The 17,005-nt window shown below is 36.5% G+C and overlaps 1 protein-coding gene across 1 annotated transcript in view; it reads left to right on the forward strand.

Moving 5' to 3' along the window:
- The window catches only part of Ccdc150 (coiled-coil domain containing 150), a 114,908-nt gene that overhangs the window by 63,186 nt on the left and 34,717 nt on the right, over positions 1–17,005 (forward strand). Inside the window, exons 16-17 of the mRNA XM_078017780.1 lie at positions 15,092–15,199; positions 15,653–15,724. Of these exons, the coding sequence (XP_077873906.1) occupies positions 15,092–15,199; positions 15,653–15,724 (180 nt within the window). The remainder of the gene's footprint in view (positions 1–15,091; positions 15,200–15,652; positions 15,725–17,005) is intronic.

A 17,005-nucleotide genomic window follows, 5' to 3' on the forward strand; every position in this document is an offset into this window, starting at 1 on the left:
ACAGTATATATTGAAGAAAAAAAAACCTAGGAATTTTAATTGTATTATTTTAGAATATTTGCATTATAAACAGACTAAAGAAGAGTTTCTTTCCATTTCTTTTTTTCTATTTTTTTTGTTTTATTGATTTTATTTTTTTAAATACACAACAGTGGGATGCATATCTTTGTATATAGAATATATTCATGCCAATTCATGCCTTTATACATGTACTTTTTTGCATTATAATTCTTATTATACAAATATATCACAATTTTTCATGTCTCTGTTTATACATAAAGTATGTTGACACCCAATTTGATTCTTCATACATGTACTTTGGATAATGTCACATTCCACCATTCTTGCTGATCCCCTGCCCCCTCCCTTCCCCTCCCACCCCTCTTCCCTATCTAGAATTCATCTAATAATTCCATGCTCCCCCTCCCTACTCCACTATGAGTCAGCCTCCTTATATCAGAGAAAACATTCAGCATTTGTTTTTTGGGGATTGACTAACTTCACTTAGCATTATCTTCTCCAACACCATCCAGTTAGCTGCAAATGCCATGATTTTATTCTCTTTTATTGCTGAGTAAAATTCTATTGTGTATATATACCACATTTTTTTATCCATTCATCCACTGAAGGGCATCTAGTTCAGCTCCACAATTTAGCTATTGTTAATTGTACTGCTATAAACATTGATGTGGCTGTGTCCCTGTAGTATGGTGATTTTAAGTCCTTTGGGTATAGTCCAAGAAGAGGGATAGCTGGGTCAAATGGTAGTTCCATTCCCAATTTTCCAAGGAATCTCCATACTGCTTTCCATATTGGCTGTACCAATTTGCAGTCCCACCAGCAATGTATGAGTGTACCATTTTCCCCACATCCTTGCCAACACTTATTGTTGTTTGTCTTCATAATAGCTGCCATTCTGACTGGAGTGAGATGATATTTTAGAGTAGTTTTGACTTGCATTTCTCTGATTGCTAGAGATGATGAGCATTTTTTCATATATTTGTTGATTGATTGTATATCCTCTTCTGAGAAATGTCTGTTCAGGTCCTTGGCCCATTTATTTATCAGGTTATTTGTTCTTTTGGTGTTTATTTTTTTGAGTTCTTTATATACCCTATTAGTTCTTCTTTAAAGGTCTTGTAGAATTTGGCTGTGTATCTATCCAGTCCTGGGCTTTTCTTGGTTGATAGGCTTCTGATGGCATCTTCTATTTCATCACTTGATTGGTCTGTCTAACTTGTGTATATCATCCTGACATCAGATACAGCACTAATCTCTAGGGTATTTAAAGAACTATCTGATGTGTGAGGGGTAAAAATTTGCTCCCAGGATGTAGGCTCTCTCTTTACCTCACAGATTGCTTCTTTTGCTGAGAAGAAACTTTTTAGTTTGGTTCCATCTCATTTATTGATTCTTGGTTTTAATTCTTAAGCTATAGGAGTCATATTAAGGAAGCTGATGCCTAATCCCACATGATGAAAATTAGGGCCTACTTTTTTTTCTATTAGATACATAGTCTCTGGTTTAATTCCTAGGTCCTTGATTTATTTTGAATTTAGTTTTGTGCATGGTGAGAAATAGGGGTTTAATTTCATTTTGTTGCATATGGATTTACAGTTTTTCCAAAACCATTTGTTGAAGAGGCTATCTTTTCTCCAATGCATGTTCTTGGCAACTTTGTCTAATATAAAATAATTGTAATTGTGTGGGTTAGTCTCTGTGTCCTCTATTCTGTACCATTGGTCTACCAGTCTTAGTCTTGGTCTACCAATACCATGCTGTTTTTGTTACTATTGCTCTGTAGTATAGTTTAAGTTCTGGTATAGCGATGCCACCTGCTTAACTCTTCTTGCTAAGGATTGCTTTAGCCATTCTGGGTCTCTTATTTTTCAGATGAATTTCATGACTGCTTTTTCTAGTTCTATGTGGAATGCCATTGGAATTTTGATCAGAATTGCATTAAATCTGTATAGTGCTTTTGGTAGTATGGTCATTTTGGTAATATTAATTCTGCCTAACCAAAAGCAAGATAGATCTTTCAATCTTCTAAGGTCTTCTTTGATTTCTGTCTTTAGGGTTTGGTAGCTTTCATTGTATAGCTCTTTCACCTCTTTCATTAAGTTGTTTCCCAAATATTTTTATTTTTTTGAGGCTATTGTGAATGGGGTAGTTGTCCTCATTTTCTTCTCAAACACTTTGTCACTGATACACAGAAATGCCTTTGATTTATGGGTGTTGATTTTATATCCTGCTACTTTGCTGAATTAATTTACTAGTTCTAGAAGTGTTCTGGTGGAATTTTTTAGGTCTTCTAGGTATAGAATCATATCATCAGCAAATAGTGCTAATTTAAGCTCTTCTTTTTCTATACATATCCCTTTGAATTCTTTGTCTAATTGCTCTGGCCAGTGTTTTAAGAACTATGTTAAATAGAAGTGGTGAAAAAGGGCATCCCTATCTTGTTCCAGTTTTTAGAGGGAATGCCTTCAATTTTTCTCCATTTAGAATGATGTTGGTCTTAGGCTTAGCGTAGATAGCCATTACAATGTTGAGATATGTTCCTGTTATCCCCATTTTTTCTAGTGTTTTGAACATAAAGGGGTGCTGTATTTTGTTCAGTGCTTTTTCTGCATCTATTGAGATGATCATATGATTCTTATCTTTAAGTCTATTGATGTGATGAATTACATTTATTGATTTTAATATGTTGAACCAACCTTGTATCCCTAGGATGAATCCTTTTGATTATGGTGCATAAGCTTTTTGATATGTTTTTGTATTCAATTTGCCAGAATATTATTGATAATTTTTGCATCTATGTTCAATAGACATATTGAGCTGAAATTTTCTTTCTTTGATGTGCCTTTGCCTGGTTTGGGGATCAGGATGATATTGGCCTCATAGAATGAGTTTGGAATTACTGCCTCTTTTTCTGTTTCCTGAAGTAAATTGAAGAATATTGTATTAGTTCTTCTTTAAAGGTCTTGTAGAAGTCGGCTGTGTATCCATCCAGTCCTGGGCTTTTCTTAGTTGGTAAGCTTTTGATGGTTTCTTATATTTCCTCACTTGATATTGCTCTGTTTAAATTGTGTATATCTTCCTGGCTCAATCTGGACAAATCATATGACTTAAGAAATTTTTTGATGCCTTCAATGTCTTCTATTTTATTGAAGTATAAGATTTCAAAATAATTTGTAATTATCCTCTGTATTTCTGTGGTGTCTGTTGTGATATTACCTTTTTTATCATGTACACTGGTAATTTGAGTTCTCTCCCTCCTTCTCTTCATTAGCATGGCTAAGGGTCTGTCAATTTTATTTATTTTTTCAAAGAACCAACTTTTTGTTTTGTCAATTTTTCAGTTGTTTCTATTGTTTAGATTTCATTGATTTCAGCCCTAATTTTAATTATTTCTTGTCTTCCACTGCTTTTGCTGCTGATTTGTTTTTCTTTTTCTAGAGCTTTGAGATGTAGTGTGAAGTCATTTTTATTTGTTGACTTTTCCTTCTTTTAAGGAATGAACTCCATGCAATGAATTTTCCTCTTAGTATTGCTTTCATAGTTTACCAGAGACTTTAATATGTTGTGTCTGTGTTCTCATTTACCTGTAAGAATTTTTTAATCTCCTCCTTGATGTCCTCTGTAACCCATTGTTCATTTAGTAGCAAATTGTTTAGCCTTCAGGTAATGGAGAAATTTTTATTTTTTATTTTGTAATTGATGTTCAATTTCATTCCATTATGATCTGATAAAATGCATCATAGCATCTCTACTTTTTTGTATTTGCTAAGAGTTGCTTTGTGGCATAGTATATGGTCTGCTGGGTTTCTGTTCTCAGGACTAAAAGGCTCAGGGGTCACTCCAGGTAAACTGGGCTGACTGGGCTACATGAAATAACCACACAAGAGACACAAATACCTTTTTCTTTGGGATCACTGTGACGGCTCCTCTGACCTTAAGGGTCCGCAGGAAAAGAGAGCGAGGGCATGTGCTGACCCCTTTTATTGAGGAGAAGCTTTTCAAATGAGGCAAGGGGTCAGGTTTCAGGGGGCTGAGTCTATCTTCATGATGTCCACTGTCAGCAGGTTGACTGACACCTGGGTAGGCCACACCCGAGAGCACAGTAAGAGAAGGGGACACACACAAGGCACTTCCAAGGAAGATTCTATCCTAAACAGAGCAAGGGGTTATATTACAAAGGAACAGGTGAGCATAGCTTCACCCATGGGTGAAGCAAGACACACCCATGCATGAGACACCAGCCCTCGAACCCAAGAAGGATGGGGAAAGCTCTGCCACATTTCTGCAACTGAGCGCCACAGCACCCAGCCGAGGAGTGTGACTCAGTCACGTGTAAGGTTGGTTTCCCACAATGGTCTGTTTTAGAGAAGGACCCAAGTGCTGCTGAGAAGAACGTGTATCCACTTGATGCAGGTTGAAATATTCTATTTGTTAGTTAAGTCTAAGTTATTGATTATGTTATTGTGTTCTGTAGTTCTTTATTCAATTTGTGTTTGAAAAAATCTATCCAGTGGGGAGAAAGGTATGTTAAAATCACCCAAGATTATTGTGTTGTGGTCAGTTTGATTCCTGAACCTAAGAAGAGTTTGTTTGATGAGCATAGCTGCACCATTGTTTGAGGCATATATATTTATGATTGTTATGTCTTGTTGGTGTGTGGTTCCCTTGAGCAGTACGTAATGTCCATTTGTATCCCTTTTGATTAACCTTGGCTTGAAGTCTACTTTATTTGATATGAGTATGCTAACCCCTGCTTGCTTCCACAGTCCATGGGAGGGGTATGATTTTTCCCAACCTTTCTCCTTCAGTGTATGTCTTTTCCTATCAGATGAGTTTCCTGGAGGTAGCATATTGGTTTTTTTTTTTAAGGAAATCTGCTAGCATATGTCTTTTGATTAGTGAGTTTAAGCCATTAACATTTAGGGTTACTTTTGAGACATGGTTTATATTTCCAGCTATATTTGTTTATTTTTTAATTTAACTTGACTTGGTTTTCCTCTTTGATTAGTTTTTCCTTTAGTGTACTACCTCCCTCTGCTGATTTTCAGTGCTATTTTTCATTTCCACTTCATGAAATATTTTGCCAAGGATGTTCTGTAGTGCCAATTTTCTAACTATAAATTCTTTTAACTTTTGTTTATCGTGGAATGTTTTTACTTCATCTTCAAATCTAAAGCTTAATTTTGCTGGATACAAGATTCTTGGTTGGCACCCATTATCTTTCAGAACTTGAAATATGTTGTTCCAGGATCTTCTAGCTTTCAGTGTCTGTGTTGAAAACTGCGCCATTATCCTAATTGGTTTTATTCTATATGTAATCTGATTTCTTTGTCTTGTGGCTTTTAAACTTCTCTCCTTATTCTGTATGTTGGGCATTTTAATTATAATGTGCCTTGTTGTGAATCTGTTGTGATTTTGTACATTTGCCGTCTGTAGGCTTCTTGAATTTGGATTTCCAATTCATTCTTCATGTTTGGAAAGTTTTCTGATATTATTTCATTGAATAGATTGTTCATTCCTTTTCCTTGGATCTCTGTACCTTTCTCTATCCCAATACCTTTTAAATTAGGTCTTTTTATGCTATCCCATTCTTGAAAGTTCTGCTCATAGAGCCGCCACCTGCACCTGCAAGGTAGGCAGGCCTGTGACCAACCGGAGGAACAAGCCCAGCGGCCTGCTGGCGCGGCAGACACTTCACCCCATTTGGAGTAGGGGCAGAGCAGAGCCGCCGCCCGTGCCTGCAAGGTAGGCAGACCTGCGACTGACCGGAGGAACAGGCCCAGTGGCCTGCCAGCACGGTAGACACATCACCCCAATTGGAGTACGGGCAGAGCAGAGCTGCCGCCCGTGCCTACAAGGTAGGCAGACCTGCGACTGACCAGCAGAACAGACCCAGCGGCCCACCAGCGTGGTAGACAGATCACCCCAATTGGAGGAGGAGCACAGCCACTGCCCACCCTGCAAGGAAGACTTTTCAACTATACAAGAGCAATATAAATATATAGGGGGAAAATTTCAAAAACAAAACAGTTTCACCAAACAGAAAGAAACATGAGCAGTATGAAAAGACAAGGAAAGAAAGGACCACAAGCAATGTAGGTCAACTCAACTTTAGAAGAGGTAATAGCTGCAGCAGATGGAATGTCAGATAAAGAATTCACGATATACATGCTTCAGGTGATCTGGAGACTCAAAGAAGACATTAGACAGCAAAATCAGACAATGAAAGATCACTGACAATGAATTACATAAACAAATCCAAGAAGCAAAAGATCAGTTATACAGGGAGATAGAGGTAATAAAAAACAAACAGAAATTCTAGAAATGCAGGAAGCAATAAACCAACTTAAAAACTCAATTCAGAATACTACCAGCAGAGTAAAACACTTAGAAGATAGAACATCAGACAATGAAGACAAAGTATTTCAACTTGAAAAGAACATAGACAATTCAGCAAGACTGTTAAGAAACCATGAGCAGAACATCCAAGAAATATGGGATAACATAAAGAGTCCAAACTTAAGAGTCATTGGGATACAGGAAGGTATACAGGTCCAAACCAAAGGAATGAGCAATCCATTCAATGAAATAATACAAGAAAACTTCCCAGACTTGAAGAATGAGACAGAATCCCAAATCCTAGAAGCCTACAGGACGCCGAATGTGCAAAATCATAAGAGATCCACACGTAGACACATTATAATGAAGATGCCTAACATACAGAATAAGGAGAGAATTTTAAAAGCTACAAGAGAAAGGAAGCAGATTACATTTAGGGGTAAACCAATCAGGATAACAGCTGATCTTTCAACACAGACTCTGAAAGCTAGAAGATCCTGGAATAATATATTTCAAACACTGAAAGAAAATGGGTTCCAACCAAGAATCGTGTATCCAGCGAAATTAAGCTTCAGGATGGAAGATTAAATTAAAACCTTCTACAATAAACAAAAGTTAAAAGAATTTGCAGCTAGAAAACCATCTCTTCAAAACATCCTTGGCAAAACATTATAGGAAGAGGAAATGGAAAATAATAATGAAAACCAACAGTGGGAGGTAGGACAGTAAAGGGGAGGAAAATAATCAAAGAGGAAAACAAACCATGTTTAGTAACATGAATAAACAAATATGGCTGGAAGAACAAACCATATCTCAATAATAACCCTAAATGTTAATGGCTTAAACTCACCAATTAAGAAACACAGGCTAGTAGAATGGATCACAAAACAAGACCCAACAATATGCTGTCTACAGGAGACGCATTTGATAGGAAAAGATATACATAGACTGAAGGTGAAAGGTTGGAAAAAATCATATCACTCATATGGACTTCGGAAACAAGCAGGAGTGTCCATACTCATATCAAATAAAACTGATTTCAAGCCAAAGTTAATCAAAAGGGATAAAGAGGGACACTACATACTGCTCAAGGGAACCATACACCAACAAGACATAACAATCATAAATATATATGCCCCAAACAAAGGTGCAGCTATGTTCATCAAGCAAACTCTTCTCAAGTTCAAGAGTCTAATAGACCACCATACAATAATCATGGGAGACTTCAACACACCTCTCTCACCACTGGACAGATCTTCCAAACAAAAGTTGAATAAGGAGACTATAGAACTCAATAACACAATTAATAAACTAGACTTAATTGACATATATACATCAAGCAGTTACACTTTTTTATCAGCAGCACATGGATCCTTCTCAAAATTAGATCATATATTATGTCACAGGGCAACTCTTTGACAATATAAAGGAGTAGAGATAATACCCTGCATCTTATCTGATCATAATGGAATGAAACTGAAAATCAACGATAAAAGAAGGAAGGAAAAATCATGCATCACTTGGAGAATGAACAATAGGTTACTGAATGATCAATGGGTTTTAGAAGACATCAAGGAGGAAATTAAAAAATTCTTAGAGATAAATGAAAACACAGACACAACATCAGAATCTATGGGACACATTGAAAGCAGTTCTAAGAGGAAAATTCATTGCTTGGAGTTCATTCCTTAAAAAAAGAAAAAACCAACAAGTAAATGATATCATCCTTCATCTCAAAATCCTAGAAAAAGAAAGGCAAAACAACAGCAAAAGAAGTAGAAGCAAGAAATAATTAAAATCAGAGCTGAAATTAATGAAATCGAAATAAAAGAAACAATTGAAAAAATTGAGAAAACTAAAAGTTGGTTCTTTGAAAAAATAAATAAAATCGACAGACCCTTAGCCATGCTAACGAAGAGAAGAAGAGAGAGAACTCAAATTACTAGCATACGGAATGAAAAAGGCAACATCACAACAGACCACTTCAGAAATACAGAAGATAATCAGAAATTATTTTGAATCCTTATACTCCAATAAAATAGAAGATAGTGAAGGCATCGATAAATTTCTTAAGTCATATGATCTGCCCAGACTGAGTCAGGAGGATATAGACAACCTAAACAGACCAATATCAATTGAGGAAATAGAAGAAACCATCAAAAGACTACCAACTAAGAAAAGCCCAGGACCGGATGGGTATATAGCAGAGTATTACAAAACCTTTAAAGAGGAACTAATACTAATACTTTTCAAGATATTTCAGGAAATAGAAAAAGAGGGAGAACTTCCAAATTCATTCTACGAGGCTAACATCACCCTGATTCCTAAACCAGACAAAGACACTTCAAAGAAAGAAAACTATAGACCAATATCTCTAATGAACCTAGATGCAAAAATCCTCAATAAAATTCTGGCGAATCGTATTCAAAAACATATCAAAAAAATTGTGCACCATGATGAAGTAGGATTCATCCCTGGGATGCAAGGCTGTTTCAATATACAGAAGTCAATAAATGTTATTCACCACATCAATAGACTTAAAAATAAGAACCATATGATCATCTCCATAGATGCAGAAAAAGCATTCGACAAAATACAACATCCCTTTATGTTCAAAACTCTAGAAAAACTAGGGATAATAGGAACATACCTCAACAGTGTAAAAGCAATCTATGCTAAGCCTCAGGCTAGCATCATTCTGAATGGAGAAAAATTGAAGGCATTCCCTCTGAAATCTGGAACAAGACAGGGATGCCCTCTCTCACCACTTCTGTTCAACATAGTTCTTGAAACACTGGCCAGAGCAATTAGACAGACAAAAGAAATTAAAGGCATAAAAATAGGAAAAGAAAAACTTAAATTATCACTATTTGCAGATGACATGATTCTATACCTAGCAGACCCAAAAGGGTCTACAAAGAAACTATTAGAGCTAGTAAATGAATTCAGCAAAGTGGCAGGATATAAAATCAACACTCATAAATCAAAGGCATTCCTGTATATCAGCAACAAATCCTCTGAAATGGAAATGAGGACAATCACTCCATTCACAATATCCTCAAAAAAAAATAAAATACTTGGGAATCAACCTAACAAAAGAGGTGAAAGACTTATACAATGAAAACTACAGAACCCTAAAGAGAGAAATTGAAGAAGATCTTAGAAGATGGAAAAATATACCCTGTTCATGGATAGGCAGAACTAACATCATCAAAATGGCGATATTACCAAAAGTTCTCTATAGGTTTAATGCAATGCCAATCAAAATCCCCAAAGGCATTTCTTGTAGAAATAGAGAAAGCAATCATGAAATTCATATGGAAAAATAAAAGACCCAGAATAGCAAAAACAATGCTAAGCTGGAAGTGTGAATCAGGTGGTATATCAATACCAGACTTCAAACTATACTACAGAGCAATAGTAACAAAACCAGCATGGTACTGGTACCAAAACAGGCGAGTGGACCAATGGTACAGAATAGAGGACACAGAAACCAATCCACAAAACTACAACTATCTTATATTTGATAAAGGGGCTAAAAGCATGCAATGGAGGAAGGATAGCATCTTCAACAAATGGTGCTGGGAAAACTGGAAATCCATATGCATCAAAATGAAACTGAATCCCTTTCTCTCACCATGCACAAAAGTTAACTCAAAATTGATCAAGGAGTTTGATATCAAATCAGAGACACGGCATCTGATAGAAGAAAAAGTTGGCTATGATCTACATACTGTGGGGTCGGGCTCCAAATTCCTCAGTAGGACACCCATAGCACAAGAGTTAATAACTAGAATCAACAAATGGGACTTACTCAAACTAAAAAGTTTTTTCTCAGCAAAAGAAACAATAAGAGAGGTAAGGGAGCCTACATCTTGGGAACAAATCTTTACTCCTCACACTTCAGATAGAGCCCTAATATCCAGAGTATACAAAGAACTCAAAAAATTAGTCAATAAGATAACAAATAACCCAATCAACAAATGGGCCAAGGACCTGAACAGACACTTCTCAGAGGAGGACATACAATCAATCACCAAGTACATGGAAAAATGCTCACCATCTCTAGCAGTCAGAGAAATGCAAATCAAAACCACCCTAAGATACCATCTCACTCCAGTAAGATTGGCAGCCATTATGAAGTCAAACAACAAGTGCTGGCGAGGATGTGGGGAAAAGGGTACACTTGTTCATTGTTGGTGGGACTGCAAATTGGTGCAGCCAATTTGGAAAGCAGTATGGAGATTTCTTGGAAAGCTGGGAATGGAACCACCATTTGACCCAGCTATTCCCCTTCTCGGTCTATTCCCTAAAGACCTAAAAAGAGCATGCTACAGGGACACTGCTACAACGATGTTCATAGCAGCACAATTCACAATAGCAAGACTGTGGAACCAACCTAGATTCCCTTCAATAGACGAATGGATAAAAAAAAATGTGGCATTTATACACAATGGAGTATTACTCTGCATTAAAAAATGACAAAATCATAGAATTTGGAGGGAAATGGATGGCATTAGAGCAGATTATGCTAAGTGAAGCCAGCCAATCCCTAAAAAACAAATGCCAAATGTCTTCTTTGATATAAGGAGAGTAACTAAGAACAGAGTAGGGACGAAGAGCATGAGAAGAAGATTAACATTAAACAGGGATGAGAGGTGGGAGGGAAAGGGAGAGAGAAGGGAAATTGCATGGAAATGGAAGGAGACCCTCAGGGTTATATAAAATTACATACAAATGGAAGTGAGGGGAAAGGGTAAAATAATACAAGGGGGAGAAATGAATTACAGTAGATGGGGTAGAGAGAGAAGGGGGGAGGGGAGGGGAGGGGAGGGGGGATAGTAGAGGATAGGAAAGGTAGCAGAATACAACAGACACTAGTATGGCAATATGTAAATCAATGGAAGTGTAACTGATGTGATTTCTGCAATCTGTATATGGGGTAAAAATGGGAGTTCATAACCCACTTGAATCAAAGTGTGAAGTATGATATATCAAGAACTATGCAATGTTTTGAACAACCAACAATAAAAAAAAAAGTTCTGCTCATGGTTTCTTATCATTTTCGCTGTGTGGTCAGTGTTCTTTTCAAGATGATTTATTTTATCTTTGTTGTCTGATATCATATCTTCTAGTGGTCTACTCTGTTGGTGATGATCTCATTTGAATTTTTAATTTGGTTTTTTATTTCTTTCATTTCAATGATTTCTAGGTTTTTTGTTTGTTTGTTTGTTTAAGAACCTCTATCTCCCTTTTGAGGTGATCTTTTGCTTCTTGGATTTATGTATGTAGCTCATTGTCGAAGTGATCTTTCACTGCCTATATTTGTTGTTTTATGTCTTCTTTGCAATCCCAAAACATTTTAACCATGTATGTCCTGAAATCTTTTTCTGTCATTTTTTCTTCTGTAGCTGCCAATGCTGCCAATGATATGTTGTCTTGATTTGTTTGTGGTACTTTCTTCCATTGTCTTTTCATGTTGCTCATGTGTCTTCCTTTCTAGCTCTGTGGATCTGGTGTGTTATTGTTTTTATCCTATTGATTTGTATGGCTCTTGTAGGGTTCCAAGATCCCTCCTTTATGGGGAAGGACATTGTTAACAGGTCCCCATAACAACAATATATCACCTATGAACAAATTGTTGTTAAGACATTTACAGTTTAGTCTCATGTCCAGAAATGTTGGATTCAATTATTATTTAAAATATAATCAGTAGTTTCATTAAAAGATTTACATTCTGGCAGTGGACAATGAACTGGGTATCAGGCATAGGACAATATGTTGAGGGGAAAAGATGTGAGGGTATAGAGATACTACATCTTAGGGAATGTGGAGGAGAAATTTAATGAAGATGGTTAGTAGCAGGGGAATAGACAGGGAGTAATTTAGGGTAGACAAGTATGTGGGTAGATAGTAGAGTATATAAAACAAACACACCTGTATTTAGAAAAATATAGGATGTAAAATTAGTAAAATTTGGAGGGTGAAAGAAGAGGAAAGAGAAAAAATGGGAAAGAATGAAAGAAAGAAAAAAGGCTCTATATTATATTATTCAGGTGACTCAATCCTCAAAGTCCTATTTTATGCAAAGTTCTTGTTTATACATATATCGGGGATATGAGGGCCAGAGGATAGAAGGGTAGAAGAGAAAGAAGAAAAAGTAGAAGGAAGAGGAAAAAAAAATACTCTTAGAGATCCTTTTCTTTTCTGCTTCTCTTCTCATCCAGTAGGTGGAGTTGTCTGTTTTAAGCTGGTGTCTCTGCCCTCAGGATGGTGTAGGTAACCAGGGTGAAAAGACTGGACCTGGTGTGTAGTGTCTGGAAGTGGGGAGTGCCGCCCACCAGTTCCAGCAGGGAAATAGCTCCTCACGCGTCTTTTTTTGTGACCACTCATCTGACTTGAGCCCCCTGTATGGTCTCCCTCTCTTGCCTGGAGATTTCACAGATCCTGGTCTTTTTGTTATGCTCCAGACTTTAGCTCCTCCTATCTCTTTCTTATCAGGTCCCATCTGCAGGACCTCTCACCTCAGGCTCACACCAGGTGGGCAGCACCCTGTTCAAACTGCACTCCTGTCCAACCAAGAGCTGTTTTTGTGTTGGGTGGCCACGTGCCCAGTTATCACCGCTGGGGAGGGGCAGGGAATTGGAAATCAGGTACTTGCTCAAATTGTGATCCCATCTGATAGCCATGCCCACCAAAAATGGTGAGGAAGGTTTTCCAAGATGGAGTTGGTCTGCTTCCAGCGTGTCTGATGATGTGGGGACAGCTGGGGGATGGTCTTGTGCTGTGGATCAGTAGCAGCTGACTGACCTGCGTGGGAGCAGAGAGCAGTCTGGAGTTGTGCAGAGGTGCTGATAGGTGATTTTGCTAAGCCATTTGTAAGTCTTGCATGAGCTAGAACTGTGGTTTGGGTCTGGAGTCCAGAAACTTACCCAAGCACAGAGGCAATGATTTCTGCATGTGTGGCTGCAGCACTTGTGATTTCTGTGAAAATCTGCTGTATAGGGGGACTTCTCACACTCTCTGAGATGTTGTATTCTGTCTAGGCAAGACTTTATGGATAAGCTGTCTGCTTTCTTGGTTTCCTGCCACAGAGCAGCCAGAAAGAGGACTACCTCTATTCCGCCCACCATCTTGCATCCACCCTCCATTTCTTAGTTCTCTGTTTCTCTATTGTTAATATAGTTAGTTATATACATATGTATATATTTAGACCAGTTGAAACAATATGAGCGTATGACCTTGACCTAAATTATTTCTATTCCTAAGACTGGCTGATAAGACAGTTATAGAAACTGCTTGGATTTTAATGATCACAGAAACACCGGACCTCTGAGAGGCAGCAGTATTTATTTGCTTCGGACCCATTCTTCTTTGTTTCTTCCCATTTTGAATGTCCTTAGTTAATTTTTGCCAAGTGAGAGACTCCATATAAATATCAAAGTGCTTTATGAATAAGAACATGCTGTCTGTGGAGTTTCAAGGCAATTTATTGGGCACTTATGGGATCAAGTAGGATGAATTATCTAAGTATTATTGGGGAATAGGACTTTGTATTCCTTGAAGAGAGGCAAACATTAAAGTCTTCTTAGTCATAAAGTTCATTTTTCCTTGGGTTCTGTCGATTAACAGTGGTTTATATTTAAAATAGATAATTGTTGAATCAATACCTCTCTTTAGAGATACCATTTTAATTCTTATCCTTAAGTGAAAACCATGATTAATTTTTACTAATGATTTGGAGAGCCACAACACATGTTTTCTACTGTATACTGTGGGAAGAGATTGGCAGAAACTGACAAAGGTGAAAGAAACAAGTATTCTGCTGATGAAATAAGAGAGATTTCCTAAGCCAGACTCCAAAAATCAAAGGTCGAATGTTTTCTCTGATATATGGAAGGTAGTCTAAAAGATCAGGGGAGGTAGAAGAAGGGAACTGAGAAGGAGGAACGACAGGATAATGGAAAAATCAGTGGAATGTTTGAACCTAACTTACCAGTATACATTATATGAATATATTACAGTGAATCATGTATGCCCAGAAGACACTAATTTTTTTAATAATATAAAATAGATCTTCAGTAGACTAGAGAAAAGGAAACAGGGAGGGTAAGTAAAATACTGGAGATTTAACTCCATGCATTTATAATTATCTCAAAATAAATCCTAATGTAATGTATAACTTATGAACCAATAAAAAATTTAAAAAGAGATTTCCTAAGACAAAGATTTTTTCTACCCTATTAGCACTCAAATTTTTAATAATTCCTGAAAATCTAATAGCTACAGCCAAAAGGGTGTTTGCTGTCCACAGATAGCAAATAAAATATCAAGAAAAAATTAAATAACATTTATAAATTTAAAAATGTGGATAAGGGCTGGGGATGTGACTCAGTGATCTAGTGCCCCTGAGTTCAATCCTGGTAGCAAAAACAAAACAAAACAAAAAAATTTAGATACATATTTGTTGATTCAGGGATAGGCTCAGTAATGTTAATTGTTCTTTTATATAAGAGAACTAAGAGGAAGAAAATATGGCAAATTACAGAATTTGCATATTTGTAATTATATGTTATTTTTATCTCATAAGATAATTTTTAAAGAGAAATATGTATAGTTATCCTTATGAGTTAGTTTTAAAATATAATGGAGTTGAATTCCAATTATTCAACTTTTCTAATGAAGTTCATTATTCATTATGAAGTTCATTATTTTTCTTTGTTCTTTCTAGGCAAAAGTTAAACAGCTAGAAGAACAACTGCAGTGTTTTACTGAAACCAGTTTACAGAATGAACATCTACGCAAGCTGAATAAGGCTCTAGAGGCCAAATATGCTCACGTATGTTTAATAACTTCAAAAGCTGATTGCTGTCTGATTGCTGTTCTGTTGTTTTAGTTTTTAAGAAATTGTTTGTTGCCCTTTTCCCTACTTTACCATACAGTTCCAGAAGGATGAATATCCTCTCTTGATTCAACAAACATTTTTAAGCACTACTGTGTACAAGATTCTACTAGGCCATAGAGGAATTCATATTATAAAGGTGTCTGAAGCAGAATCAAGACATTCAACTTGCTTCTAAAGATGTTTAGGAATGTACTTAATAAACCTTATTATAGAATAGAAAGTTATGCCTTTCTTAAAAAATATAGATTATATTAATGAGGATGCATAGGAAACATTAATATGATTGGAAGCATTGGTAAATGCTTTCATAAAGGAAGTGGTTTTTTAATGTGAGCCTAAAAAATCTTAGCAGATGGGAGGAACAAGTATCTGTTTTTTGAGTGATAGGCAAACTCAGAACTCAGTGCCAACAAGGTATACCTGCAACAGTCAGAAGCTCACCTGAAAGAAGAATTAATAGTGAAGATGTTTTCTTATCAGCAAGATGACTGTTGAGGCTGAAACCTTTGTAGGTCACATAACATTTCAACAAATTAATAGAGAAAAGATAAACAAGCAAAATACATAAAACATTTAGTGAAGAACTTAACCCAGGAATGTGTTACCAAAAGAAAGTGGTTCTTTGAATGATTACAGGTTATTTAAAAAATCTTCAACTCTAGGTGTAAGCATGTATGATTTCTGTATCTACAATATTTGTGTGTATGGACCCCCTGTAACCAAGGTACTAGAATATATCTTCCAGTGGAATACTCATGGAGTTCTAGCTACTTGCTCTACTGATGAGTGATGAGGTCACAAAGTTGTAAGAGTGACCTCATTAGATACGCTCTCCTACAGGAAATTTGGTTTAAGGCCTATTTCTTTACTAGGTCATACTTTACAGTGTGATCTCTTCATTCTGAAAGCAAAGGAACACATTTCCAAACATTTTTTTTTATTGTGGCTGCTGCTTTTTATTGCTGTTTCTCTGAGAGAAACAATTCCTTGAAAAATTGCGCTAAATTTAGTTAATTTTTTATTTTGTTTATAAATGGTGATGCCACCAAGAAGAAGGAAATCTCCAGAGAGGCCAGCATCTTCAAAATCCCTTGAAAGCTCTAGGCCTTATGTAAATAATGTAAAGGAGAGAACTTCAACACTTGGTTTGCCCAGTGTTGTTTCAAACTCCACACGCCGTGTGAGTTTTGCACCTACACTGCCTTCTGTGAGAACATCTCAGGAGATTGGAGACTCCAGAATCTCTCTAAAGACACTTTTGAATGCTATTAAAACTATGGAGGGAAGATTAGAAGGCAAAATAGACATTCTTGCCTCAAGACCCTTACTAAATGATGAATCACCAAATTGTTTTAAACAGGATTTGGTAAGTGAAGAACACAAATAAAATCTTAGGGAAACTTCAGATTTATATAATAATCAAGAAATCAGTAACAATCTAGGAAGATAATACTTAAAGATATGCATAACAACAAATAAATTGGTTCTTAACAAATAATAAAAACTGATGTAAATTTTGAAACCATTCTTGGCCATCAGCTAATTTTCATTTGGGCATAGAAAATTTGGCTTGAGTTACAATTGAGTTTTTATAAATCTAATTGAGTTTTTAAAAATTCAAAATTTCTAACTAATTTCAACATTTGAGCTAAAATGCTTGAATAAGTCATGATTTAAAAATAGAAATAGGGGCTGGGGTTGTGGCTCAGCGATAGAGTGCTCATCTCACACATGCAGGAC

This window comes from Ictidomys tridecemlineatus, chromosome 7 (assembly GCF_052094955.1).
Source record: "Ictidomys tridecemlineatus isolate mIctTri1 chromosome 7, mIctTri1.hap1, whole genome shotgun sequence".
NCBI classification, from domain to species: Eukaryota; Metazoa; Chordata; class Mammalia; order Rodentia; family Sciuridae; genus Ictidomys; species Ictidomys tridecemlineatus.